The sequence below is a fragment of the Rhinoderma darwinii genome, chromosome 4, assembly GCF_050947455.1.
Source record: "Rhinoderma darwinii isolate aRhiDar2 chromosome 4, aRhiDar2.hap1, whole genome shotgun sequence".
NCBI classification, from domain to species: domain Eukaryota; kingdom Metazoa; phylum Chordata; class Amphibia; order Anura; family Rhinodermatidae; genus Rhinoderma; species Rhinoderma darwinii.
In genome coordinates, this window is record NC_134690.1 from 217,027,154 (window position 1) to 217,049,509 (window position 22,356).

At 40.3% G+C, this 22,356-nt stretch overlaps 1 protein-coding gene across 1 annotated transcript in view; it reads right to left on the reverse strand.

Moving 5' to 3' along the window:
• Positions 1–22,356, reverse strand: part of MMS22L (MMS22 like, DNA repair protein) — a 147,899-nt gene that overhangs the window by 84,703 nt on the left and 40,840 nt on the right. The window contains exons 5-8 of the mRNA XM_075862188.1: positions 17,244–17,421; positions 16,317–16,410; positions 4,872–5,002; positions 1,840–1,950 (exon numbers count right to left, since the gene is read on the reverse strand). Of these exons, the coding sequence (XP_075718303.1) occupies positions 1,840–1,950; positions 4,872–5,002; positions 16,317–16,410; positions 17,244–17,421 (514 nt within the window). The remainder of the gene's footprint in view (positions 1–1,839; positions 1,951–4,871; positions 5,003–16,316; positions 16,411–17,243; positions 17,422–22,356) is intronic.

Genomic DNA, 22,356 nt, shown 5'->3' on the forward strand with positions numbered 1-22,356 from the left:
ATGTACAGGCCAGAGGGGAACTTTCCTGGAATTTCAAGAGGTGGTTATCAAGAACCTAATCCTTAGAGACGAAGAATGGGGGGGGGGCACCCAGTACTTCCAGAAGCGGGGCCACACGCGTCGTACCAGGGCAACACTTTCCAGGAGAAGTTCCCCAAACTGGCAAGAAGGGAAAAGTCAAAAGAGGTGCAAAGTCTGCTATAAGAGGGGGATAAGGAAGGACACAATATATCAATGTGACACGTGTCCCGAAAAAACAGGGCTCTGTATGAAAGGGTTTTAAAATTTATCTTACATCTCTTGATTTTTAATCTACCTCAGTTTTACTTACCCTGATGCACTCAACACAGCTTATCCCCCCTCGTCTTTTAATTCTGAGCCCTGCTGTGTGCCCAGGCAGCAGGTAACAGCCACATGTGGGGTATTGCCATACCTGTGAGAACCCCCATTACAGTTTATGGGGGGTATGTCTCTGGTGGCACATGCTGGGCACAATATATCGGACACTGAATTGGCATATATGTATAGAAAATTGCAAATCTCACACTGCACCATCTGCTGCGCATTATCTATTACACAATACCTGTGGGGTCAAAATGCTCACTACACCTCTAGATGAATGTAAGAGCAGATTCTTGAGATTTGTTATGAGAAAAGTTTCACAGCACTCCTCATCTACCAAATACTTAATCATCTTCAAGCAGTAATGGGATGCGGAGGTTAGCCTATGGCTATTTCGCGTGTATACACGCTTTGTCAAGACCTCGGCAAATGGGCCGTCTAAATGGACAATGACCCCGAGCATACTTCCAAGTTGTGACAAAACGACTTAAAGAGGCTCTGTCACCACATTATAAGTGGCATATCTCCTACATAAGGAGATCGGCGCTATAATGTAGGTGACAGCAGTGCATTTTATTTAGAAAAACGATCTATTTTTACCATGTTATTAGAGATTTTAGCTTTATGCTAATTACTTTCTTAATGCCCAACTGGGCGTGTTTTTACTTTATACCAAGTGGGCGTTGTACAGAGGAGTGTTCATAAAGAGAAAATCGCTAATAACGTGGTATAAATAGATCGTTTTTCTAAATAAAAAGCACTGCTGTCACCTACATTACAGCGCCGATCTCCTTATGTAGGAGATAGGGCACTTATAATGTGGTGACAGAGCCTCTTTAAGGACAACAAAGTGAAGGTAATGGAGTGGCCATCACAAAGCCCTAACCTCAAGCCCATAGAAAATTTATGGGCAGAACTGAAAAGGCGGGTGCAAGCAAGGAGGCCTACCAACCTGACTTCGTTACACCAGTCAGGTCAGGAGAAATGGGCTACAATTTCAGCAACTTATTGTGAGAAGCTTGTGGAAGGCTAACCAAAACGTTTCACCCAAGTCAGACAATTTAAAGGCCATGCTACCAAGTACTAACCATGTGTATGTAACCTTCTGAGCCACTTGGAATGCGATGAAAAAAATAATACTAGAGATAATGATTTATGTTACAATCGTGAAATATAGTAGTGATCCTAACTGATCTAAGAGAAGGAATCAGGATTAGATGTCAGGAATGGAGTCTTCATGAATGTGGTTATGGTGTATGTAAACTTATAACTAACTGTATATAAAATATACACACACAGTTTATAGAAAAAAAAAAAACGCATTTTATAACATCTTCAGCACGTTATTGATAAAGGTCAGTTGCCACATATCGTATTAATCACAATATAAGTAGAACAGGCATGGTTTTCTTTTTTTAAATTACTTGGAGAATTTATGGCACTCAAGTACTATATTAAAATGAAAACATGACAACTTCTGACACTAGTACGGTTTACCTCTGAAGACGTTTTGCTTCGATGATCAAGAAGTTGAATAAGTAAAATCCACATCTCCTTAATACATGGACATGGGTAAATATGACTATTCAGAGCATCAGAGTGGCGTATCTGGTGGTAAAGCAAAACAAAAAGTTATAGACTTCATTTAATTACAAATTGCTTCCATGCAGCTAGTTATGCTCATGACCTATATCCACACACCCTATTTTATTTACTAAGGCACCACATAAAATACATACTTTAACAAAAGAGCAATTTTTTACTTAAAAGTGTAATTAAACTTTTTTTTAAATTCTGACATGTCAGAAGTTCTGATCGGTGGGATTCAGAGCACTGAGACCCCCACCGATCAGTAAAACAAAGCGGTAGAGGCACTCTATTGTGCGCCGTGCCACTGTTTCTGATTGACTTTCCATGGAAAGACGAGTGAGTGGTGTCTCTGGGTCCGTACACTGTTTGCTCAGCTTTCTGAGGGAAAACTATTAGAATTGAAGCAGCACAGCGCTCACCTGAGCTCTACGGCTGCCTCGTTTTAGAAATTAGTGAGTGTCTCAGTGCTCGCACCCCCACCGATCAAAAGTTCTGGCATGTCACTATAAAATGTCAAAAGTTTTTTTTTTAAAGTTCAGTTGTCAAAAATGGCTTAAAATTATCGGAGCGGTTTTCAAGGGAAAATAGCCTCTTATTTTCAGCCGTTTTTGAAGCAGAAAACATTTTTTGAGCCATTTTTGGAGCTGTTTTTCAACTGACCCTATGAAAAACCGCTCCAAAAAACGTCTCAAGAAGTGACATACTCCGGTTTTTTTTTTCCAACAGCGGCGTAAAAAAAACGCCTCATCTGAACTAAACGCTGTTTTTCACATTGATTACAATGGGAAGGGGTTTGTTGGCATTTCATTAGAATATATTTTGAGGCGTTTACGCCCCCCGAAATACGCCTGAAAACACGGTGTGTGAACATACCCTCACAATGCTAATCAATTCAGTGATAATGAAGCTACAGTGTGATTTACAACTGCAAAAAGTACAGTTTGATATATTTCACTGTCCCATCTTTGAGATTATTGTACACATCCAATGCTGATGGCTTTGTGCTGTAATATTCTAAGTTACCCTTTAGGGTATGTTTACACAGGGCAATTATCAGGAACGAGCGTTTTTTGCCAGATAATTAGCTGGTGTGGGCCCTTAGAGAACTGAGCACTGTTCTTTCTAAACTAGGTGGCCCAAAACAGCAGAAAATAAAATACTGCCGTATAGCGCCAAATCATTTATAAATAATCCTCGAACATTCCTTTTCTGGCCATACAGGAGACATGTCGCTAAGCTGGTTTGAATAGACTCCGCTTTCGCAGCTCTTTTCACACTCTATGGCCAGAATGGTTACCCCCTTTTAGTTCTAATCCTCCTGCGATCCCCTGCTCCAACACAGGAAATTTCCACCCTTTATGGTGTTCTCCTAGGAAACCTACCTGACCCGCCGCTGGCCTATGTGCATTCCTGGGAAAAGGAATTTGGTGAATGTCCCTGAGGCGGAATGGTCAAAGATCTTTCTCCTGACACATAAGATGCCTATGGCATGTCACGCCCAGGAGAAGAATTTTAAAATCCTGAACAGATGATATCGCTGCCCAGAGACCCTCAATAGAGCTTATCCTACGGTATCTTATTTATGTTGGCGATGTAACACAGAGGTCGGCAATATGCTACATAATTGTTGGAGTTGCCCTGTTCTACAGCCATTCTGGAGAACCATATTCGACATATACTGTCCGGTTACTAGTATAGCGATTACACCTACTCCCAAAGCTGGCATTGCTCCCGTTGATCTCAAGTACTCTCTCCGTAATAGGGTCTGCTTCGTCACTGACTGCAACTATATCTGCTATTCCAAGACATTGGAAATCTCCTACCTGTCTACCTTTGAGTGAATGGATCCTCGAGACTAATAATTTAGAACGAATGGAGTGTTTGACCACGGAAAGCAGGGAGAGCACTGATCAGACCATACTTCAAGAGCAGCCCTGGCTTTGCACAATTACTACAATAGATATTACTGCGATACATTGTTAGAGATGTTAGCTTATACTGACCCAGACGCTAGGGAGACGGTATGAAATAATGACATATCGGACGTACTCAAACCCCTCCCCCATCTCAAGACTCCCACCCCTCTCCCTTTTTTTTTTGTTCCTTCTCTTTGTGGTCTTGTCCACTTTACATGGATGTTGGAATAGGTCTTTGTAATCTGCTGGCTATACTTCCGTTTTGACTTTCAAATAAAATTGTTACCCATGCCTTAATCTCACATCCTGCTCCCCATGCACCCATCTCTCAGACAGTTTTTTATGCCCCATCTCTATAAGCTTGCTTCCCATAGCCCCCTCTCACACACAGACTGCTCCCCACCTGTCACAGACTGTTTGTATGCCACCATCTCTCACAGACTGTTCTCATGGCCAACTCTGTTACAGGCTGCCTGTTCTGGGGCATCGCCGTCAGAGGCGCGACTCAGGGTCGGTCAGAGGATCAACGTGCCACGTGTTTAATAACTATAAGCGCTTGTGAATTGTAGCCTTCAGAAGTATGGAGAAAACAAAAATGTTCCTTTCTGTTTGAAATCGTAGGTGTCTCGGGAATCTACTTTTAATTACTATCTAACATGGAACTGGAATCTACATGCAGTTACTATCCTTGTAAAAATATTCTGTATGCGAGTACACGGTGAAATATTTGAAACTCGCTAGATATCTTACCTGCACCTCGTTTCCCCCCTGTTGAAACAAGGGTGGTGAGGTACATTTACTGGAAGTGACTATGCTGCCTTTCATCTACTATCGAAGCCAGAGAGAATTTAATTTTGGATTATTGAAAACAGACTGTTTGGGCTTGCTCTTTTTCTCTGGATGGTTACACTATTTGAAATAGTTTTGCCAACAGCTATTCATTTATTTGCTTGCAATAATAATGAGACATCTTAAAAAAAATAATCTAACAAATATTTTTTTTTATTTTTTTTAGAAAAGTACCTTGGAATATTTAGTCGAAGCCAGAGAAAGAAGACTACACAAGAGGTTCTCACAGTGCAATTCAAATAAGCTCACATTTGTTAAGTTTTCTCCAACCAGATTTATATATTCATGAGCATAAACAATTTGACCTATGTAAAAGGAAAATAACACATTGTAAGACACAAAAACTTAAAGTAAACAAAATGGACTGAAAAAGCGTCAAAGCGTATATCTGACAATAAAGCGTGAGTGAAAGAGCTGCACAAAAAAAAAAAAAAAAAAAAAGTCTGGAATTTTAAAAATATTTTATGTTTAGTTGCTTGTGTACAGCCTACACAAAACAGAACACATTTTCTGAATACACTGAGCAGACAGCTTATAAAAAGGTTGCGGTTAAACATTGTCTGCAGTATGTAGTCTGGCGTGTAGCTGCCTGGTCACTGCATTCAGTTAGATCAGGTCCTTAACAGGTTCCCGACCGCTGTCTGTATTTATACGGCCAGTGGTCAGGGTCTCTGAAGTCCGCCGTATAGACTAATTATGGCGGCACTTCAGAGACTGTGCACGCGCGATCGCGTGCACACAGCTCTATGCCCTGGCTGTTGCTAACAGCCATGGGCACTGGGCAGAATGTCAGGGGCCAATCTTCTGGCCCCTGAACATGTGATCGCTGTGACAACCAATCACAGCGATCACATGCATTTCTGCATATAAAACAGTGTGCACGCGATCGCGTGCACACAGCCCTGTGCCCACGCTGTTACCAACAGCTCTGGGCACTGGGCAGAGTATCAGGGACCAATCTGATGGTCCCTGAGAAAACCTATCACAGCGACCACATTTGTTTTATTTTGACTTTTCTGGCAGTAAATCTCCAGCCTCTTTTCTTCTCCTCAAACATAGTTTCAGTTTGAGGAGAAGAAGAGACTCGAGAGAATTGCTGCCAGAAGATTACAGTTACAAAAAAATACAGTTACACTAGAAAACATTGTCTGTATAGATAGAAATCTATCTATCTATACAATCTATCCATCTATCTTTTTTTCTATCTATCTACCTTTCTTTCTTTTATTCTATTAGAATAGGCAGTATATAATTATATATATATCCACATATATATATATAATATATATATAGCAATAGCGGTTTATTTTTTTGTTAGCGGTAGTGTAGATATATATAGCAGTTAGTTTGTGTTTTATAAAAAAAATAAAATAATAATTTGTTTAGTTAGTGTTAGTGATGTTATGGCGAGGAAGTTGTTTAGCGCCGAGGATGCATACGCCATGCTGTGGTCTGAGTCGGAGACCGCATCAGAGATGGTGTCAGAGATGGAACCTGTTTTGGGCAGTGACGATGATAGCGTCACTTCAGGTTCATCTTCAGGGGACGTTGTCCCTGATGCAGTTGGAACTGCAGAACATGAAAGCGCAGGGCCAAGTAGCGCTGTAGCACGGGACAGCCTGGTCCCTCCAGTCCAGGCTCTTGTATGGGCACCTGTCCCATCTTTTGGGCCTCGAATCCACGGATTTACTGCCACTCCTGGCATAACCGTGGACAATACAAATTTTGTCCAAATGGATTACTTCCATTTATTTATAATGGACGACATCCTAAATCAGATTGTCCACGAAACAAATTTATATGCCACTCAATATATAAGGCAGAAACCTTCACCCACCCATGCCAGAGATTGGACGCCCACCAATTTGCAGGAATTAAAAATTTTTTTGGGGCTCACCCTAAATATGGGTATTGTCAAAAAGCCCTCCATTAGGTCTTACTGGTCAACAAGACCCGCCCAAGCCACCCCAGTATATTCTGCAGTAATGCCCAGGTCTCGTTATGAGACAATAATGAGGTTCCTCCACTTCAACGACAACGCACAGGCCCCCCCAAGTACCAATGCAAACCGGGATCGGTTGTTCAAAATAAGACCGCTAATAAATTTCCTGAATAATTTATTTCTGCAACTCTACACCCCTGAGCAGAATGTAAGTGTGGACGAATCCCTCCTCAACTTTCATGGCAGACTTAGCTTTCGCCAATATCTACCTTCCAAAAGGGCAAGATATGGCGTTAAGCTTTATAAACTGTGCGAAAGCGGGTCAGGATATACCACCGCCTTCAGGATTTATGAAGGGCGGGACCGCTCAATAAATGTTCCTGGATGCCCCCCTGATCTTTCCACCAGCAGCAAAATTGTGTGGGAGATAATGCAGCCTCTGCTTCACAAGGGGTACCACCTGTACTGCGACAATTTTTATTCCAGTGTGCCCCTGTTTAGGCATTTGCATGCTGCAAGGACTGGGGCATGTGGTACCATGCCCCAAAGACGTGTATGTGCTAAGCACGATTCATACCGCAGGAACAGTGGCAGTGAGGGAAAGAGGGGCAACATCGGACAAGCACAAACCAGTGAGCGTGTCCGAATATAACAAGTACATGGGGGGGGGGGGGGGAGTGGATTTAAGCGACCAGGTTTTACAGCCCTATTTAGTAAAGCGAAAAACAAAAACCTGGTACAAAAAAGTGGCCATTTATCTGTTACAGGTGGCAATCCACAATTCATTTGTGCTCTACAAAAAAAACAGAGGCAGAGACACATACCTGGATTTCCAGGAGAAAATTATTGAAGGCCTCATTTTTGATGTTCAGGACACCCGAGAATGCCCCCAGTCTGAGGATGTCACGCGACTGACTGAAAGACACTTCATCAGTCGGATTCCCCCAACACCAACCAGAAGCAACCCCCAGAAAAAAAGTGCAGAAAAGACGGGCACCGCAAAGATTCCCGATATTTCTGTCCCTCATGTCCCTCGCAAACAGGCCTGTGCATTGAGCCATGTTTTAAAAAATACCACACTGTTCTGCATTATTAGATTTTAGTTAATTTGTTGAAAATATATTTGCCCTACATTACTTTTTTATTTTCCCCCTGATTTTACTCCAAGGGTGAGGGAGTGGATGTCATGTTTGCATATTTTCTAAAGTTCATCTGCTGAATAGCTCCATTTGCATAAACCTGCAATTTCTTATTTTAGAAAACCCAAATAAATAAATTCCCATTATACCCCTAGATGAATATTTTGGGATTTCTGCTTCAAGAGCAGATATTTTGGAAGTGTTATAGAAACTCTGTTGAGTTTTGTAAAACCAGCTTTGAAAAAAAGCGATTTGTGAAATAAGCTTCTTCTATCGTCCGCCCTCCTACTTCTCTGTGTGATAAATAAGGCACACATATTTGGTATCCCCATGCACAGGAGATGTGGAAGAATGTGAAAGGAGATGAATTTTGGCCGTGGTCTATGTCGTGTGTGAAAAATGCTGGGATAAACTGACGCATTTGCTAAAAAATTGCTAATTTTATTTTGATCCATCTTATTCAAGAAACTTTCAGAAGAAAACTGGACTGTCTAAAAATATGATAAACCCCTTGAAGAAAACCTTGTGGGGTCTACTTGTGTGAATGAAGTCATTTATGGGGTGTTTCTAATGTTTCAGCACCATTACGCCCCCAAGAAAACAGTATGCGGCTATAAAGTCAAAATTCCTGGACCGAAAAGGCCAAAAAGCCTCCTTTTATGCCAAGCCCTGGCACATGCCCGCACAGTGAATAAGGCACACATATTTGGTATCCCCATGCACGGGATTAGTGGAAGAATGTGAAAGGAGATGAATTTTGTCTGTGGTCCATACCGTGTGTGAAAAATGCTAGCATAAACTGACGCAATTGCTAAATTCTTGCATTTTTTTCCAATTTTGCCCACTTTAGGGAAATAAATAAAAATGATATATACTGACAAATACCACTAAAACAAAGCCCTATCTGTCCTTTAAAAAGAGTGTAAAATTCAAAGATGAAGTTTATTCACCTGCAGAGTTATAGTCATCTAAAGAAGCGCATAGCAAAATTGTGAAAATTGCTCTGGTCATTTAGCTGTAAAACAGCCTAGTCCTTAACCAGTTAAAGGGGTTGTCCGGTTTTAGCAAATTAATGTTATTTACTTGTATAAGGAAACGTTGCACAATTTTCTATTATACTTTCATTAACCCCTTCCCACTGCTTGCATTCTGGGCCCTAATGACCAAGCACTTTTTTACGTTTTTCCACCGTCGCATTCCAAGAGCTATAACTTTTTTTATTCTTGCATCGACCTAGCTGTATAAGGTCTTGTTTTTTTGCGGGACAAGTTGTACTTTTTAATAGCACCATTTTGGGGTACATATAATTTATTCATTAACTTTTTTTTGGGGGGGGGGGGGGGGGGGGGAATAGAAGAAAACCTGATATTTCACCACTCTTTTTTTGCGCCCTAAATCTACGTTGTTTAGTGTGGTATAAATAACACCACAACTTTATTCAACGGGTTGTTACGATTGCAAAGATACCAAATTTGTATAGATTTTGTATGTTTTACTACTTTTACACAGTAAAAACACTTTTTTCAAAATTATTTTTTCATGCGTCTCAATATTTGAAGAGTCATAACTATTTTATTGTTCCGCCAATGCAGTTGTATGAGGGCTTTTTTTTTTGCGGGACAACTTGTAGTTTTTATTGGTACCATTTGAGAGTAGATGCAACTTTTTGATCACTTTTTATTTACAGGATTAACAGAAAACAGCCATTATTCCATTGTTTATTTTATTTTTCACGGCGTTCACCGTGCGGGTTAAATAATGCAACAGTTTTATAGTCGGGGTCGTTACGGACGCGGCGATACCAAATATGTGTAACTTTTTTGCTTTATTGTGTTTTTTTAATAGTAAAGCATTTTGTAAGGGGAAAAAGTGGGTTTTATTAACTTCATTCAACTTTTTTTTACTTTTATACTAGTCCCACTAGGGGACTTTAATATGCGATCATCCGATCGCTATTATAATACACTGCAATACTTTTGTATTACAGTGTATTACTGCCTGTCCGTTTAAAACGGACAGGCATCTGCTAGGACATGCCTCTGGCATGACCTAGCAGGTATTCACTAAAGGCAGACCTGGGGGCCTTTATTAGGCCTTTATTAGGCCCCCGGCTGCCATCTGAGACACAGACACTCGGCGATCTTATCGCCGGGTGTCTGTGGGAGAGAGAGGGAGCTCCCTCCCTCTCTCCAAAACCACTCAGATGCGGTAAACGCTATTGAGCACCGCATCTGAAGGGTTAAACGGGTGAGATCGATACGCATATCGATCTCACCCGGTCGAGCAGGGACGCCCCCAGCCCTCAGCCCCATCTGTCAGCTGAGAGCAGGGAGATTTATTTTGATCCAGCGCCGTGGAATGGCGGCGCTGTAGAATAAAGCCCACTAATGACCGCTGTGAAAAGGCTTATCGGCGGTCATTAAGGGGTTAAAGGGCTTTAATATGTAAGTCGGTGTTACTTACCTTAACCCCTTTAGGACGCAGCCTGTTTTGGCCTTGTGGCACAGCAGATTTTTTCAAATCTGACATGTGTCACTTTATGTGGTAATAACTGCTTTTACCTATCCAAATCGATTCTGAGTGTTTTCTCGTGACATATTGTACTTTATGATAGTGGAAAAATGTGGTCGATTAATTAAAAATGTATTCGTGAAAAACACCAAAATGTAGAGAAAATTTGCAAAAATGTGCATTTTTCGAAATTTAAATGTATCTGCTTGTAAAACAGATAGTAATACCACACAAAATAGTCACTAGTTAACATTTCCCATATGTCTACTTTATATTTGCATCGTTCTTTGAACATCCTTTTATTTTTCTAGGACGTTACAAGGCTTAGAACTTTAGCAGCAATTTCTCACATTTTCAAGAAAAATTCAAAAGGCCATTTTTACAGGGACCAGTTTAGTTCTGAAGTGGCTTTGAGTCCCTTATATATTAGAATACCCCCCAAAAAAAATCACCCCATTTTAAAAACGACACCCCTTAAAGTATTCAAGACAGCATTCAGAAAGTTTCTTAACCCTTTAGGCGGACAAAGTAGAGGGGAAATGTACAAAATTTCTCTTTTTTTGCCGAAATTCATTTGTAATAAAAAAAAATTGTGCAGCACAGAAGGTTTTACCAGAGAAATACAACTCAATATTTATTGCCCAGGTCCTGCAGTTTTTAGGAATATCCCTCATGTGGCCCTAGTGCCCTAATGGACCGAAACACCGGGCTCAGAAGCAAAAAAGAGCACCTAGTGGATTTTGGGGCCTGCTTATTATTAGATTATATTTTCGGCACCATGTCGGGTTTGAAGAGGTCTTGTGGTGCCAAAACAGTGGAAACTGCCCAAAAATGACCCCATTTTGGAAACTAGACCCCTCAAGGAATTTATCTAGGGGTATAGTTAGCACTTTGATCCCACAGGTAATTTGCTATATTGATTGGAGTTAGTCTGTGAAAATGAAAATCTACTTTTTTTCTGAAAAAACATAGAAATTTTTAATATTTACAAGGAATAAAGAAGAAAATGCACACCAACATTTGTAAAGCATCTTCTCCCGATAACGGAAATACCCCATATGTGGTAATAAACTGCTGTTTGGACCCACAGCAGAGCTCAGAAGGGAGGGAGCGCCATTTGGATTTTGGAGTGCAGTAATTGCTGGATTGGTTTTTAGTGCCATGTCGCGATTGCAACGCCCTGGAGGGAACAAAATAGTGGAAATGCCCCAAAAGTGACCCCATTTGGGAAACTACACCCCCCAAGGAATTTTTCTAGGGGTATAGTAAGCATTTATACCACACAGGTTTTTTGCAGAATTTAGTAGAATTAGGCCATGAAAATGAATATAAACATTTTTGACCATTAAAATGTTGAATTTTTTCATTTTCACAAGAAATAAAGGAGAAAAAGTCGCCCTAAATTTGTAACGCAATCTCTCCCGAGTATGACAATACCCCACATGTGGTAATAATTAATTTTTTTAATAGAAATTAATTAACCTTTGCAAGACTGATCCTTTTTTGCTTTTCCATTTTAGTTTTTCACTCCCCGCCTTCCAAACGGCATAACTTTTTTATTTTTCCATGAATTGAGCGGTGTGAGGGCTTATTTTTGGCAGAACGAGCTGTAGTTTTTATTGGTACCATTTTTTGGTACATGCAACTTTTTGATCACTTTTTATTACATTTTATTTAGAGCTTTGGTGACCAAAAACAGTGATTTTGGCGTTTTAAATTCTTTATTTCTTACGGCGTTCATAATGCGCTATAAATGACAATTTTACTTTATTCTGCGGATCGGTACGATTACGGCGATACCATATGTATATAGATTTTTTTATGTTTTGCAGCGTTTGCACAATAAAATCACTTCTTTATAAAAGAATTTATTTTCTGTGTCACCATATTCTGAGAGCCGTAACTTTTTTATTTTCCAGTCAAAAAAGCTGTATAAGGGCTTGTTTTTTGCGGGACTGGTTGTAGTTTTTATTGGTACTATTTTCGGGTACATGCGACTTTTTATTCTATATTTTGGGAGGGGTGGTGACCAAAAAAATAGTGATTCTGGCATTGTTTTTAGTTTGCTTTTTTGCGGCGTTCACCGTGCGGTAAAAACAACATTATCGTTTTGTAGATTGGGTCGTTACGAATGCGGTGATGGCAAATGCGAACTGTTTAACAGTCTCTTTTTTCCCTACAAGAGACTTATTATAGGAAGAAAAAAATCTTTTATTTTTACACTTTAGTAAAACATTTTTATTAACTTTTTTTTTTTTTTACTTTTTTCTTTACTTTTTACACTCTTTTTACCAGCAGCTCTGATCGCTGCTAGAATACATTACACTACCTAGGTAGTGTAATGTATTCCAACTGTCAGTGTGACGTCACAGTCACTTTGACAGTTAGTCTACGAAGACCAGCCAGAGGCTGGTCCTTATAGGCTGCCATACATGGCAGACCCGAAGGCCGTTGTCTGGCCCCCAGGTGCCATCACAAGCATCAGCAGCCCCCACAATTGCAGGGGCTGCTGATGTGCTACAAAGCCCCTACATACGGAGATCGCAATCGAGACCTGCATGTAATGGGTTAATTGCCTAAATCAGCGGCAATGAGCCGCTGATCGGCAACAGTGGAGTGTTAGCTGTCGGGGACAGCAGACCTCCCGGTTCCCGATGCAAACTGTCACAGACACGGTCATCGACAGTGTACATCGCGAACGGCAGTGACGTCCTGTCACTCTGACAGGCAGTCTATCAGGAGGCTGGTCCTGATAGGCTTCCGTACATGGCAGACACGGATTACTTGGCCTCCGGTCGCCATGCTAGCCATCTGCAAACCTCACGATTTCATTGTGAGGTCTGCCGATGTGCTAGAAACCCCTGAATGCGGTGATTGCAGTCGATCACCACAATTAAAGGGTTAATTGCCAGAATCAGCGGAAATAAGCCGCTGATCGGCATACAGTGGAGTGTCAGCTGTCAGGGACAGCTGGCCTCCCGGTTCCTGGTGCACACTGTCGCCGACAGTGTGCACCGGGAACCACGCAGTAACTGTATGTCCCTGTGCCTTAAGACACTGGCCACATGGCCGTACAGTTGCGTCGTGGTGCGCCTAGGGGTTAACTCCTCCCCGCATCTTGGCGTAAATGCATGTCCAGATGAGTAGTAACTTCGCGCACCTGGGCGTGCAGTTACGTCCACTCTAACAGTTAACCGCAGCTGCAAAATTGTAGCAATGGAAACTACAGATTGTCCCGCAACAAATAAGCCCTCACACAGCTCCATTGGAGAAAAAAAAATTAAAAGTTCTGGCTCTCAAATATGGCGATGCAAAATGTTCAGAGCATTCCTAAAGCAGATAAGATTGGGCGCCATTTATCAGTGCGACACTGGCCACACATCGGTAGATTATTATTTATTTACCGCATTATTATACCCTCTTATTATGCCCTGATGTACTACACACAGTTTACATATACCCTGATGTACTCCGCACAGCCTACATATGCCCCCACATTATAAACTGAAACACCAGTAAAACCCCAAACAGAACAACTACCAAGCTAAATCTGCGCTCCAAAAGCCAAATGTTGCTCCCTCCCTTCTGAACCCTACAGCGTGCCCAAACAGCAGTTTACGTCCACATATACAGCATAGCCATACCAGGGAGAACCAGATTAATATTTTATGAGGTATTTGTCTTCAGTGGCACAACAGATATGCCATTTTAGCACACTTCAGAGGAAAATTGCACTTTTCACCCTGCACCATCTGCTGCACATTGCCCCCTTCACGCACCACGACTTAATAGCACGTCGTGGTGCGGTGGGTGATGTATGGAGCAGGCTCATGCTGAGCTCGCGCCATATGTTGCGGGGGTCAGCTGTGTATTACAGCTGACACCCGGGACTAACGGACAGGAACAAACATCGCGCTGTTACAGCAACCTGTAAAAATTACAATATACTGCAATACATTAGTATCAAGTTCAAGTCCCATAGGGCAACTAATAAAATGTGTAAAAAAAAAAAAAAAAAAAAAAAAAAAAGTAGTTAGTTACATTTTCAGGAGTGTAAAAAAAATATTAAAAGCTCAAAAAACAAAAAATCCTTTTCCCATTTCTCCCAAAGCACAATGTAAAAAGGCTTTTCAAAAAATTGGTATCGCTGCGTCCGTAAAAGTCCAAACTAGCACGGTGAATGGTGTAAAAAATAAAAATGAAATGTAAAATCCGAGAATCTTTGTTTTTTAGTCACCTTAGTGCTAAAAACAAATTAAATAAAAAAAGGATTAAAAAAAATAAATCATAAGTACCAAAAAATTCTGCCAATAAAAACGACAGCACGTCCCGCAAAAAATAAGCCCTCACACCGCTCAAACGATGAAAAAATATAAAAAGTTATGTGGTGAAACAGAACAAATAAATTTTTTCTAACAAATAGTTTTTTCTTTGTAAAAATAATAAAATTATTTTTTTCTCCTATTTTCGGTTGTCTAAAACCTGGGTGCATCTTATAGTCCGAAAAATACGGTGTAAAAATTTGGTATTGCCGTAACCATATTGAGTCGCAGAAAAAAATTCAAGTTGCCGTTTTTAATCGCACAGCGAAAGTCGTAAAAACTAGAAAAAATAAATAAAAACAAATGCAGGAATCTCAGGTTTTTCCAATTTCAGGCTGCAAAGAATGTTATTTTTTAGTTTCCCAGTACATTAAATGGCAGTTTAAATGGTGTCGATAGAAACTACAACTCATATAAATTCCTTGAGGGGTGTAGTTTTCAAAATGGGGTGACTTTTGGGGGGTTTCCACTGACTGATGCCGATAACGGTAGAATGGCGCATCTGACCGCCACAGCATCGGTTTTCATGTAATGCCAATTTACATATTGAAAGAGCAAAAACTTTAATTTGCCTGGAAACGGCCTTTAATTCCTCACGGTTTAAGATCTCCGCTTGTTGCGATTCAGTAGGAACACTCATTATTTACTACCAGTGGATACAATTCTGTGATGGACTCAACTCAAGGGAAAACATATTATATAAAAAAACAGCTATACAATTTGTATCGCTGTGTCCGTAATGACCCAAACTATTCTGATATTTAACTCGCACAGTGAACGCCGTAAAAAATATAATAAAAAAAAAAAACAAACAATGCCAGAATTCCTTTTTTCTGTTTATCCTGCCTTCCGGAAAATGAAAGAAAAATCAATCAAAAAGTCATATGTACCCCAAAATGGTACCAACAAAAACTGCAAGTCGTCCGGCAAAAAATAAGCCCTGATACAGCTATGTCAGCAAAAAAATTCTGGCTCTTAGAATATAGCGCCATAAAAACAAATCGTTAAAAAAAAAAAAAAAAAAGGGTTTCTATTGTCCAAAATTAGTAAAACAAAAACAATATAATATAAATTTGGTATCGTTATAATTTTAACAACCTGCAAAATAAAGTTATTTATACCAAACCGTAAACCACTGTATAATTTAAATGCAAAAAAGAATTGCAGAACTTCGTGTTTTTTCCATTACCGTGCAAAAAAAAGTCAATAAACTTTAAATCAAAAAATTGTATGTACCCCAAAATGGTGCCATTAAGAAATACAACTTGTCACGCAAAAAACAAACAAACACAATCTTTCACACGTCTATGTCTACAGGAAGATAAAACGCGCTAAGGCTTTTGAAATGCGATGATGAACAAACGGAAAAGAAAAAAAAAACATTGCTTGGCCATTAAGGCACCAAACAGTCTAGATTTTTTTTATCTTTGACACCAGGGTGGTGAGACCCTTCCTACCCATCACTAGGACAAAGGGGCAGAAGTGCTTGACTGAATGCTGCGCCCCTCGGCTCCAGTTGGAATTTTTCATAATACATAGAAAATGCAGTCTGAACACTGTTAACCTCACCTCTCCAAAGTTTTTTTTTTAAAATGATAGATACACTTAACATTATGAAATACAGAAAACAGTGTCCTATTTCTAACACATGACAATATGCACAAATAGAATAAACATGAACTAACAGAACAAATAAAATGAATACCTTGTATCTTCTCTCCCAAAATCTGCAGAATTTCCAAGATAGACCAATGTATATCCAGGTGAAGATGAAGCAGATGCCAGGAAGCTGGTAGGATCTAGAAAAATAAAGAGCACGCATGTTTACTAAAATAACCCCTCAACACAAAGATGCATTTTGTCTCGTTAACATATTGTATGAATGATCCAAGTAACCTATGGTGATACGAGTCCGGTTCAGCAGAACAGCAGGAGGTCTAAGTAATGCAGCTATTATACGGATACTAAAATGTGCCTGTATTGCGGCAGCGTGAAAGCAGCTTTAGACTAAGTTAATACAACCCGGATGCACCTACCTTCGTGTCCTCCTCCCCATAGTACAGCCTTTTACTGCCCTTCACTCCCACAGTAGTCACAGCAGTGACTTGCCTCGTTCATCCACCAAAAGTAGTCCTAGCATATGTAGCTTTTATTTTATGCATCAACCTCAGTTAACAGAGATTGGTGCAGGAAGAGCACACTGCGGTCTTCATCTGACAGCCTGGTATGCCAGGACGGTCTACACTGGAAAGGATGTAGCTAGATGCTGTTAGAGGCTACACAGTTCCATGTATTCAGCAGTGGATAGTACTCTACTCACCTAAAAAAATGCATGTAGGGCTGGGAATAAACCCGGTCACCTAGGCCAGCTTTCTAGTCAGCATGCAGACCGGGTCTTGTCCATCTTTGAACTATACTACTACTCCCACATTTTGCGATCTCCAGTAAGAAAAAAAATAAAAGTATGTTTACACCACACCAGCTGAGATAATAATAATAGAATATCAACGCTTGGGATACGCCATGACTTTCTAATAAGTGGGAGCATGACCGATCACTAGAATAAAGTGGCCGCATTGCTACTAAAACACAGCATCAATCCTGGCCTCGTCTGAAGACATGCCACACAAACCTTGCCATGATGTTGAATAGAAAAAGCTCCAAGAACGTGGTTTGGAAGATCCCTAAAACCTCCAATGTACAAGCTCAGCCCATGTAGTTCTTCTATCAGTTTGGAGGGCAGCTGAGCTTCCATTTCCTCATAGGGATGAGCTAGAGAACCTTCAGTCTGATCTAAGGAATCGAGAAACCTAGAAAATTAAATTAAAAATAAATATGGATTACATGGAAGTACGCAAAATTTCAGTAGGTGTCATTTATCAGAAAGAGAGATCACAAAAAAAAAAACTATTACCTTCTATTGTTGTAAACGAGTAAGAAATAACAAAAACCAACTACTCCTGCAAGGTGCGCGTTATTAACCCCTTAATACCGAAGGTATTTTAAACTTTAACGACAGAGCAATTTTTTAAGTAGTTCCATCGTCGCATTCAAAGAGCTATAACTTTTTTATTTTTCCATCGGCATAACTGTATAAGGACTTTTTTTTTTGCGGGACAAATTGTGTTTTTTAATAGCACCATTTTGGGCTACATATAATTTATTGATTAACTTTTTATTAACTTTTTTAGTGGGGTACTGGGAAAAAAAAACTGGAACTTTTGCCATTCTTTATAATATTACCACTTTACAAAGCATTAGTGAGGCCTCATCTAGAATATGCAGTTCAGTTCTGGGCTCCAGTTCGTAGAAAGGATGCCCTGGAGTTGGAAAAAATACAAAGAAGAGCAACGAAGCTAATAAGGGGCATGGAGAATCTAAGTTATGAGGAAAGATTAAAAGAACTAAACCTATTTAGTCTTGAAAAAAGACGACTAAGGGGGGACATGATTAACCTATATAACTATATGAATGGCACATACAAAAAATGTGGTGAAATCCTGTTCCATGTAAAACCCCCTCAAAAAACAAGGGGGCACTCCCTCCGTCTGGAAAAAAAAGGTTCAACCTTTACTGTGAGAACGGTGAATCTATGAAATAGTCACCGCAGGAGCTGGTCACAGCAGGGACAGTGGATTGCTTTAAAAAAGTCTTAGATCATTTCCTAGAACAAAAAAGTATTAGCTCCTATGTGTAGAAATTTTTTACTTCTCCTTTCCCATTCCTTGGTTGAACTTGATGGACAGGTTTCTTCTTTTTTTTTTTCAACCGTACAAACTATGTAACTATTGGCACATCTATGGAAAAAATCCCATTTTCACTCTGGCAGAAATTGGTGTGCACTCGATGTTGCAATCACCTGCGGGGTTAATATGTTCACTACACCCCTGGGTGAATACCTTGAGGGGTGTGGTTTCTAAAATGGTGTCACTTCTGGGGGGGGGGGGAAATCTACTGTTTTGGTCCCTCACGGACTTTGTAAATGTGACATAGTGCCCAGAAACCAATCCAGCAAAATCTGTACTCCAAAAGCAAATGGCGCTCCTTCCCTTCAGAGCCCTACTCTGTGCCCAAACAGAAGTTATTGACCACATATGGGGTATTGCCGTACTTGGGAGAAATTGCTTTACAAATGTTGGGGTTCTTATTTTCCTTTATTTGTTGAGAAAATGAAAAATTTTGAGCCAACGCTAGGTCTTGTTGGAAAAAAAGGATTTTTTTTATTTTCACTGCCCAATTCTAATACAATCTATGAAACCCCTGTGGGGTCAAAATGCTCTCTACACAACTAGATGGATTCTTCAAGGGGTGTAGTTTCCTAAATGGATTAACTTTTTGGCGTTTTCGCTGTTTTGGTCCCTCAGTGGCTTTGCAAATACGATGTGGCCTCCGCAAACCATTCCTGCTAAATTTGAGCTCCAAAAGCCAAATGGCGCTCTTTCCCTTCTAAGCCCTGCCGTGTGTCGAAACAGCCGTTTATGACCACATGTGGGGTATTGTTTTACTCGAGAAATTGCTTTACAAATGTTGCAGTGCTTTTTCTCCTTTAATCCTTGTGGAAATTAGAAAAAATTAGCTAAACCTACATTTTTTTGGAAAGAATGTAGATTTTCATTTTCACTGCCTACTTCCAACCATTTCTGCAAAAAACCTGCGTGGTCAGAATGCTCACTATACCCCTGGAGAATTTCTTCAAGGGGTGTAGTTTCCAAAATGGGGTCACTTTTGGGGGATTTCCAATGTTTTGGCACCGCAAGAGCCCTTCAAACCGGACATGGTGCCTAAAATATTTTCTAATAAAAAGGAGGCCCCAAAATCCTCTAGGTGCTCCTTTGCTTCTGAGGCTGGTGCTTCAGTCTATAAGCATGCTAGGGCCACATGTGGGATATTTCTAAAAACTGCAGAATCTGGGCAATAAATATTGAGTTGCGTTTCTCTGGTAAAATCTTATATGTTACAAAAAAAATAGATTAAAAATGAATTTCTGCAAAAAAATATGAAATTTGTGAATTTCACCTCTACTTTGCTTTAATTTCCGTGAAACGTCTAAAGGGTTAAGAAACTTTCTAAATGCTGTTTTGAATACTTTGAGGGGTGAAGTTTTTAAAATGGGGTGACTTATTGGGGGTTTCTAATATATAAGACCCTAAAAGTCACTTCACAACTGAACTGGCCCCTGTAAAAATAGCCTTTTGATATTTTCTTTAAAATGTGAGAAATTGCTGCTAAAGTTCTAAGCCTTGTAACGTCCTAGAAAAAAAAAAAAAAGAATGTTCAAAAAAACGATGCCAATCTAAAGTAGACATATGGGGGATGTTAATTAGCAACAATTTTGTGTGGTATTACTATCTGTCTTACAAGCAGATACATTTAAATTTAGAAAATGCTAATTTTTCGCCAAATTTTGGTGTTTTTCACAATTAAATACTGAATGTATGTAACAAAGTACATTGTGTCAGAATCGCTTGGATAGGTAAAAGCATTCCAGAGTTATTACCACATCAAGTGACACGTCAGATTTGAAAAAATTGGCTGTAAGGCCAAAACAGGCTGTGTCCCTTAAGGGGTTAATGGCCATTTTTTTTTCCCCACTGTCCTGTTCGGGTATGTTCACTGTTATGGTATAAATATACATATATAATGTATTTGGGACCATAAGGAGTGAAATGTTATAAAGGAGAACATGTATTACAATATAAAGGTATTTTAGAAAGGTTAAGAGAAGAAATAGTTTGCAGATGCTCTGCCGTCCCTTGAAATTGCAAACAGATGGTGGTCAATCACTTGACCACCCCCCTAAGCATAAAGGAAACATAAGGGAATACCTGGTGCTCCACCAATGGGCTTTTATGGGAAAGGAAGCTGTAAGGCTAGAATATACAGATGACTCATATGTTATGGAATGTTCTTTGTTCGTCTGATGCTATAAGTATGAACGTTGTAGTTCAATAAATTAGAAGTATTTTACCTTGAGAAACGTCTCAGTGTATCTGTTACTTCTCCGAGCAGCTCGTCCTACCTATCGATTTGAACCTGCATGGAGATCAAGGCGTAATGTGACCCAAGTTGCGATCACAGAAATTGGCGCCCGAACAAAGACTTGACCAGAAGGACGGCACCCCACCCAGGGGATCTCCCGGGACTAGAGTGGCGACCTCCCGGACGAAGGAACGGGCAGACCACTGCTGCAGCAAGGTAAGAAGACTTAATTCTTACAAACTCTGCTCTGCACCTTCCTGTCTGGTAGGTCACCTTCCCGGTAGTACTCCTGAGGAATAGAGGGGCCACATGAGGGTATTTTTAGTGTAAAAATCTGGTCAAGTCTAAAATAAATCCTACCCTCAGGATAAAGTGCCTGATCTCTATGGCAGTATTTGTATGAATGTTGTAGAAACCCAGTTTTGTGTCACAAATGCATTTTAGAATAAGGAAATTGTTTTTGGGAAAAAATTCCGATAATCCGGCAAATTACCAGAAACATGTGTACATGCTTCAGGTGACTACGGGGATTATGATAGGCTAAATTTTAGCCCGGAAATCGAAAATTTTGTGCAGTCCGATAATCCGTCAAAATACCGAGAACGTGTGTACACGATTGGAGGAGTACTTGCGGGGATTATCATGCGCCGATTTTCAGCTCAAAATTCCAGAATTTTCTGCAGTCCGATAAACCGGCATGTCAAATGAACAGCTTGATTTTACGTTTGCCTTGTTATTTGGATTAGGAATATTTGTCATATTACTCTTATGGTGCCGAGGGCACGTACTCGAGTGGTGTCTCAGACGAAGAAAGTAAGCTAGTTATAAAAGGAATTTAATTCTCTGGCCAGAGTAGAAGGTTAAAAAGAAGTTTCGAGGGGATAAGTAACTGTCTCAAATAGGTGAGAAAGGAATTCACCTATCAGGAAAATTACCCCCTACATAACTTAGGATCTGCCCATAGGCGACCACTTATAACTAGGCAACAATGGGGAACTTGGTGTCCCTATTACGAGATGAGCACCCACAAGGACTGACAGCCAAACAGGTAGTGGCGGAAAGAGAGGGAAAGGATGTGACAAAAGGAACGAACCAGTTAATGAAGGCATGTGGAATGGGAAAAGCGGGAAGATTAGATCTGGAAAAATGGAATGAATGTTGTGACACAAAACGTGGATGGTTGAAAGATAAAAAGTTACAGGGGAAAGCAGAAGCATGGAGAAAAGTGTCAGAAGAAGTAGTACGAGGAGGTTTCAGGGAAACAGAATGTAAAGATAAGTTTTACTACACTTGTTATAATGAAGGTGGTAAACAAGGAAAGGAAAAAGCAAGTAGCCCACCGGGGTATGGGGTAGTCAGGACGCAGGGACCAGGGGGATGGACGTGTAGAGTGTGTTGTCAGCAGAATCAAGCATGGAGGGATACTTGTTTTGCATGTGGGGCAGCAAGACCAGGAGGGCAAAATCCCCTAGGGATATATCCAGTGGTACCAAAAATGAGTAGCACAAACCCCTTTGCCCCCTCACCTCAACAAGTACCAGAACCATATAAACAAACAATAGGGTTGGCCCCTGTAGTGTTGGCAGGAATAACCCCAGTAACAGGAGGAGCCGAGGGCTCAACGGATGAAAGAGTAGAAACTAGAGCGTATAGAGAGAAAAGGGAAAAAGAGGAGGCAGAAGAGAAAGAGGAAAGGGAAAGACATCAGCGTAATATGGATCAGGCAGAAGCAGCAAGGAAGCTTCACGAGTCAAAAGATACGACGC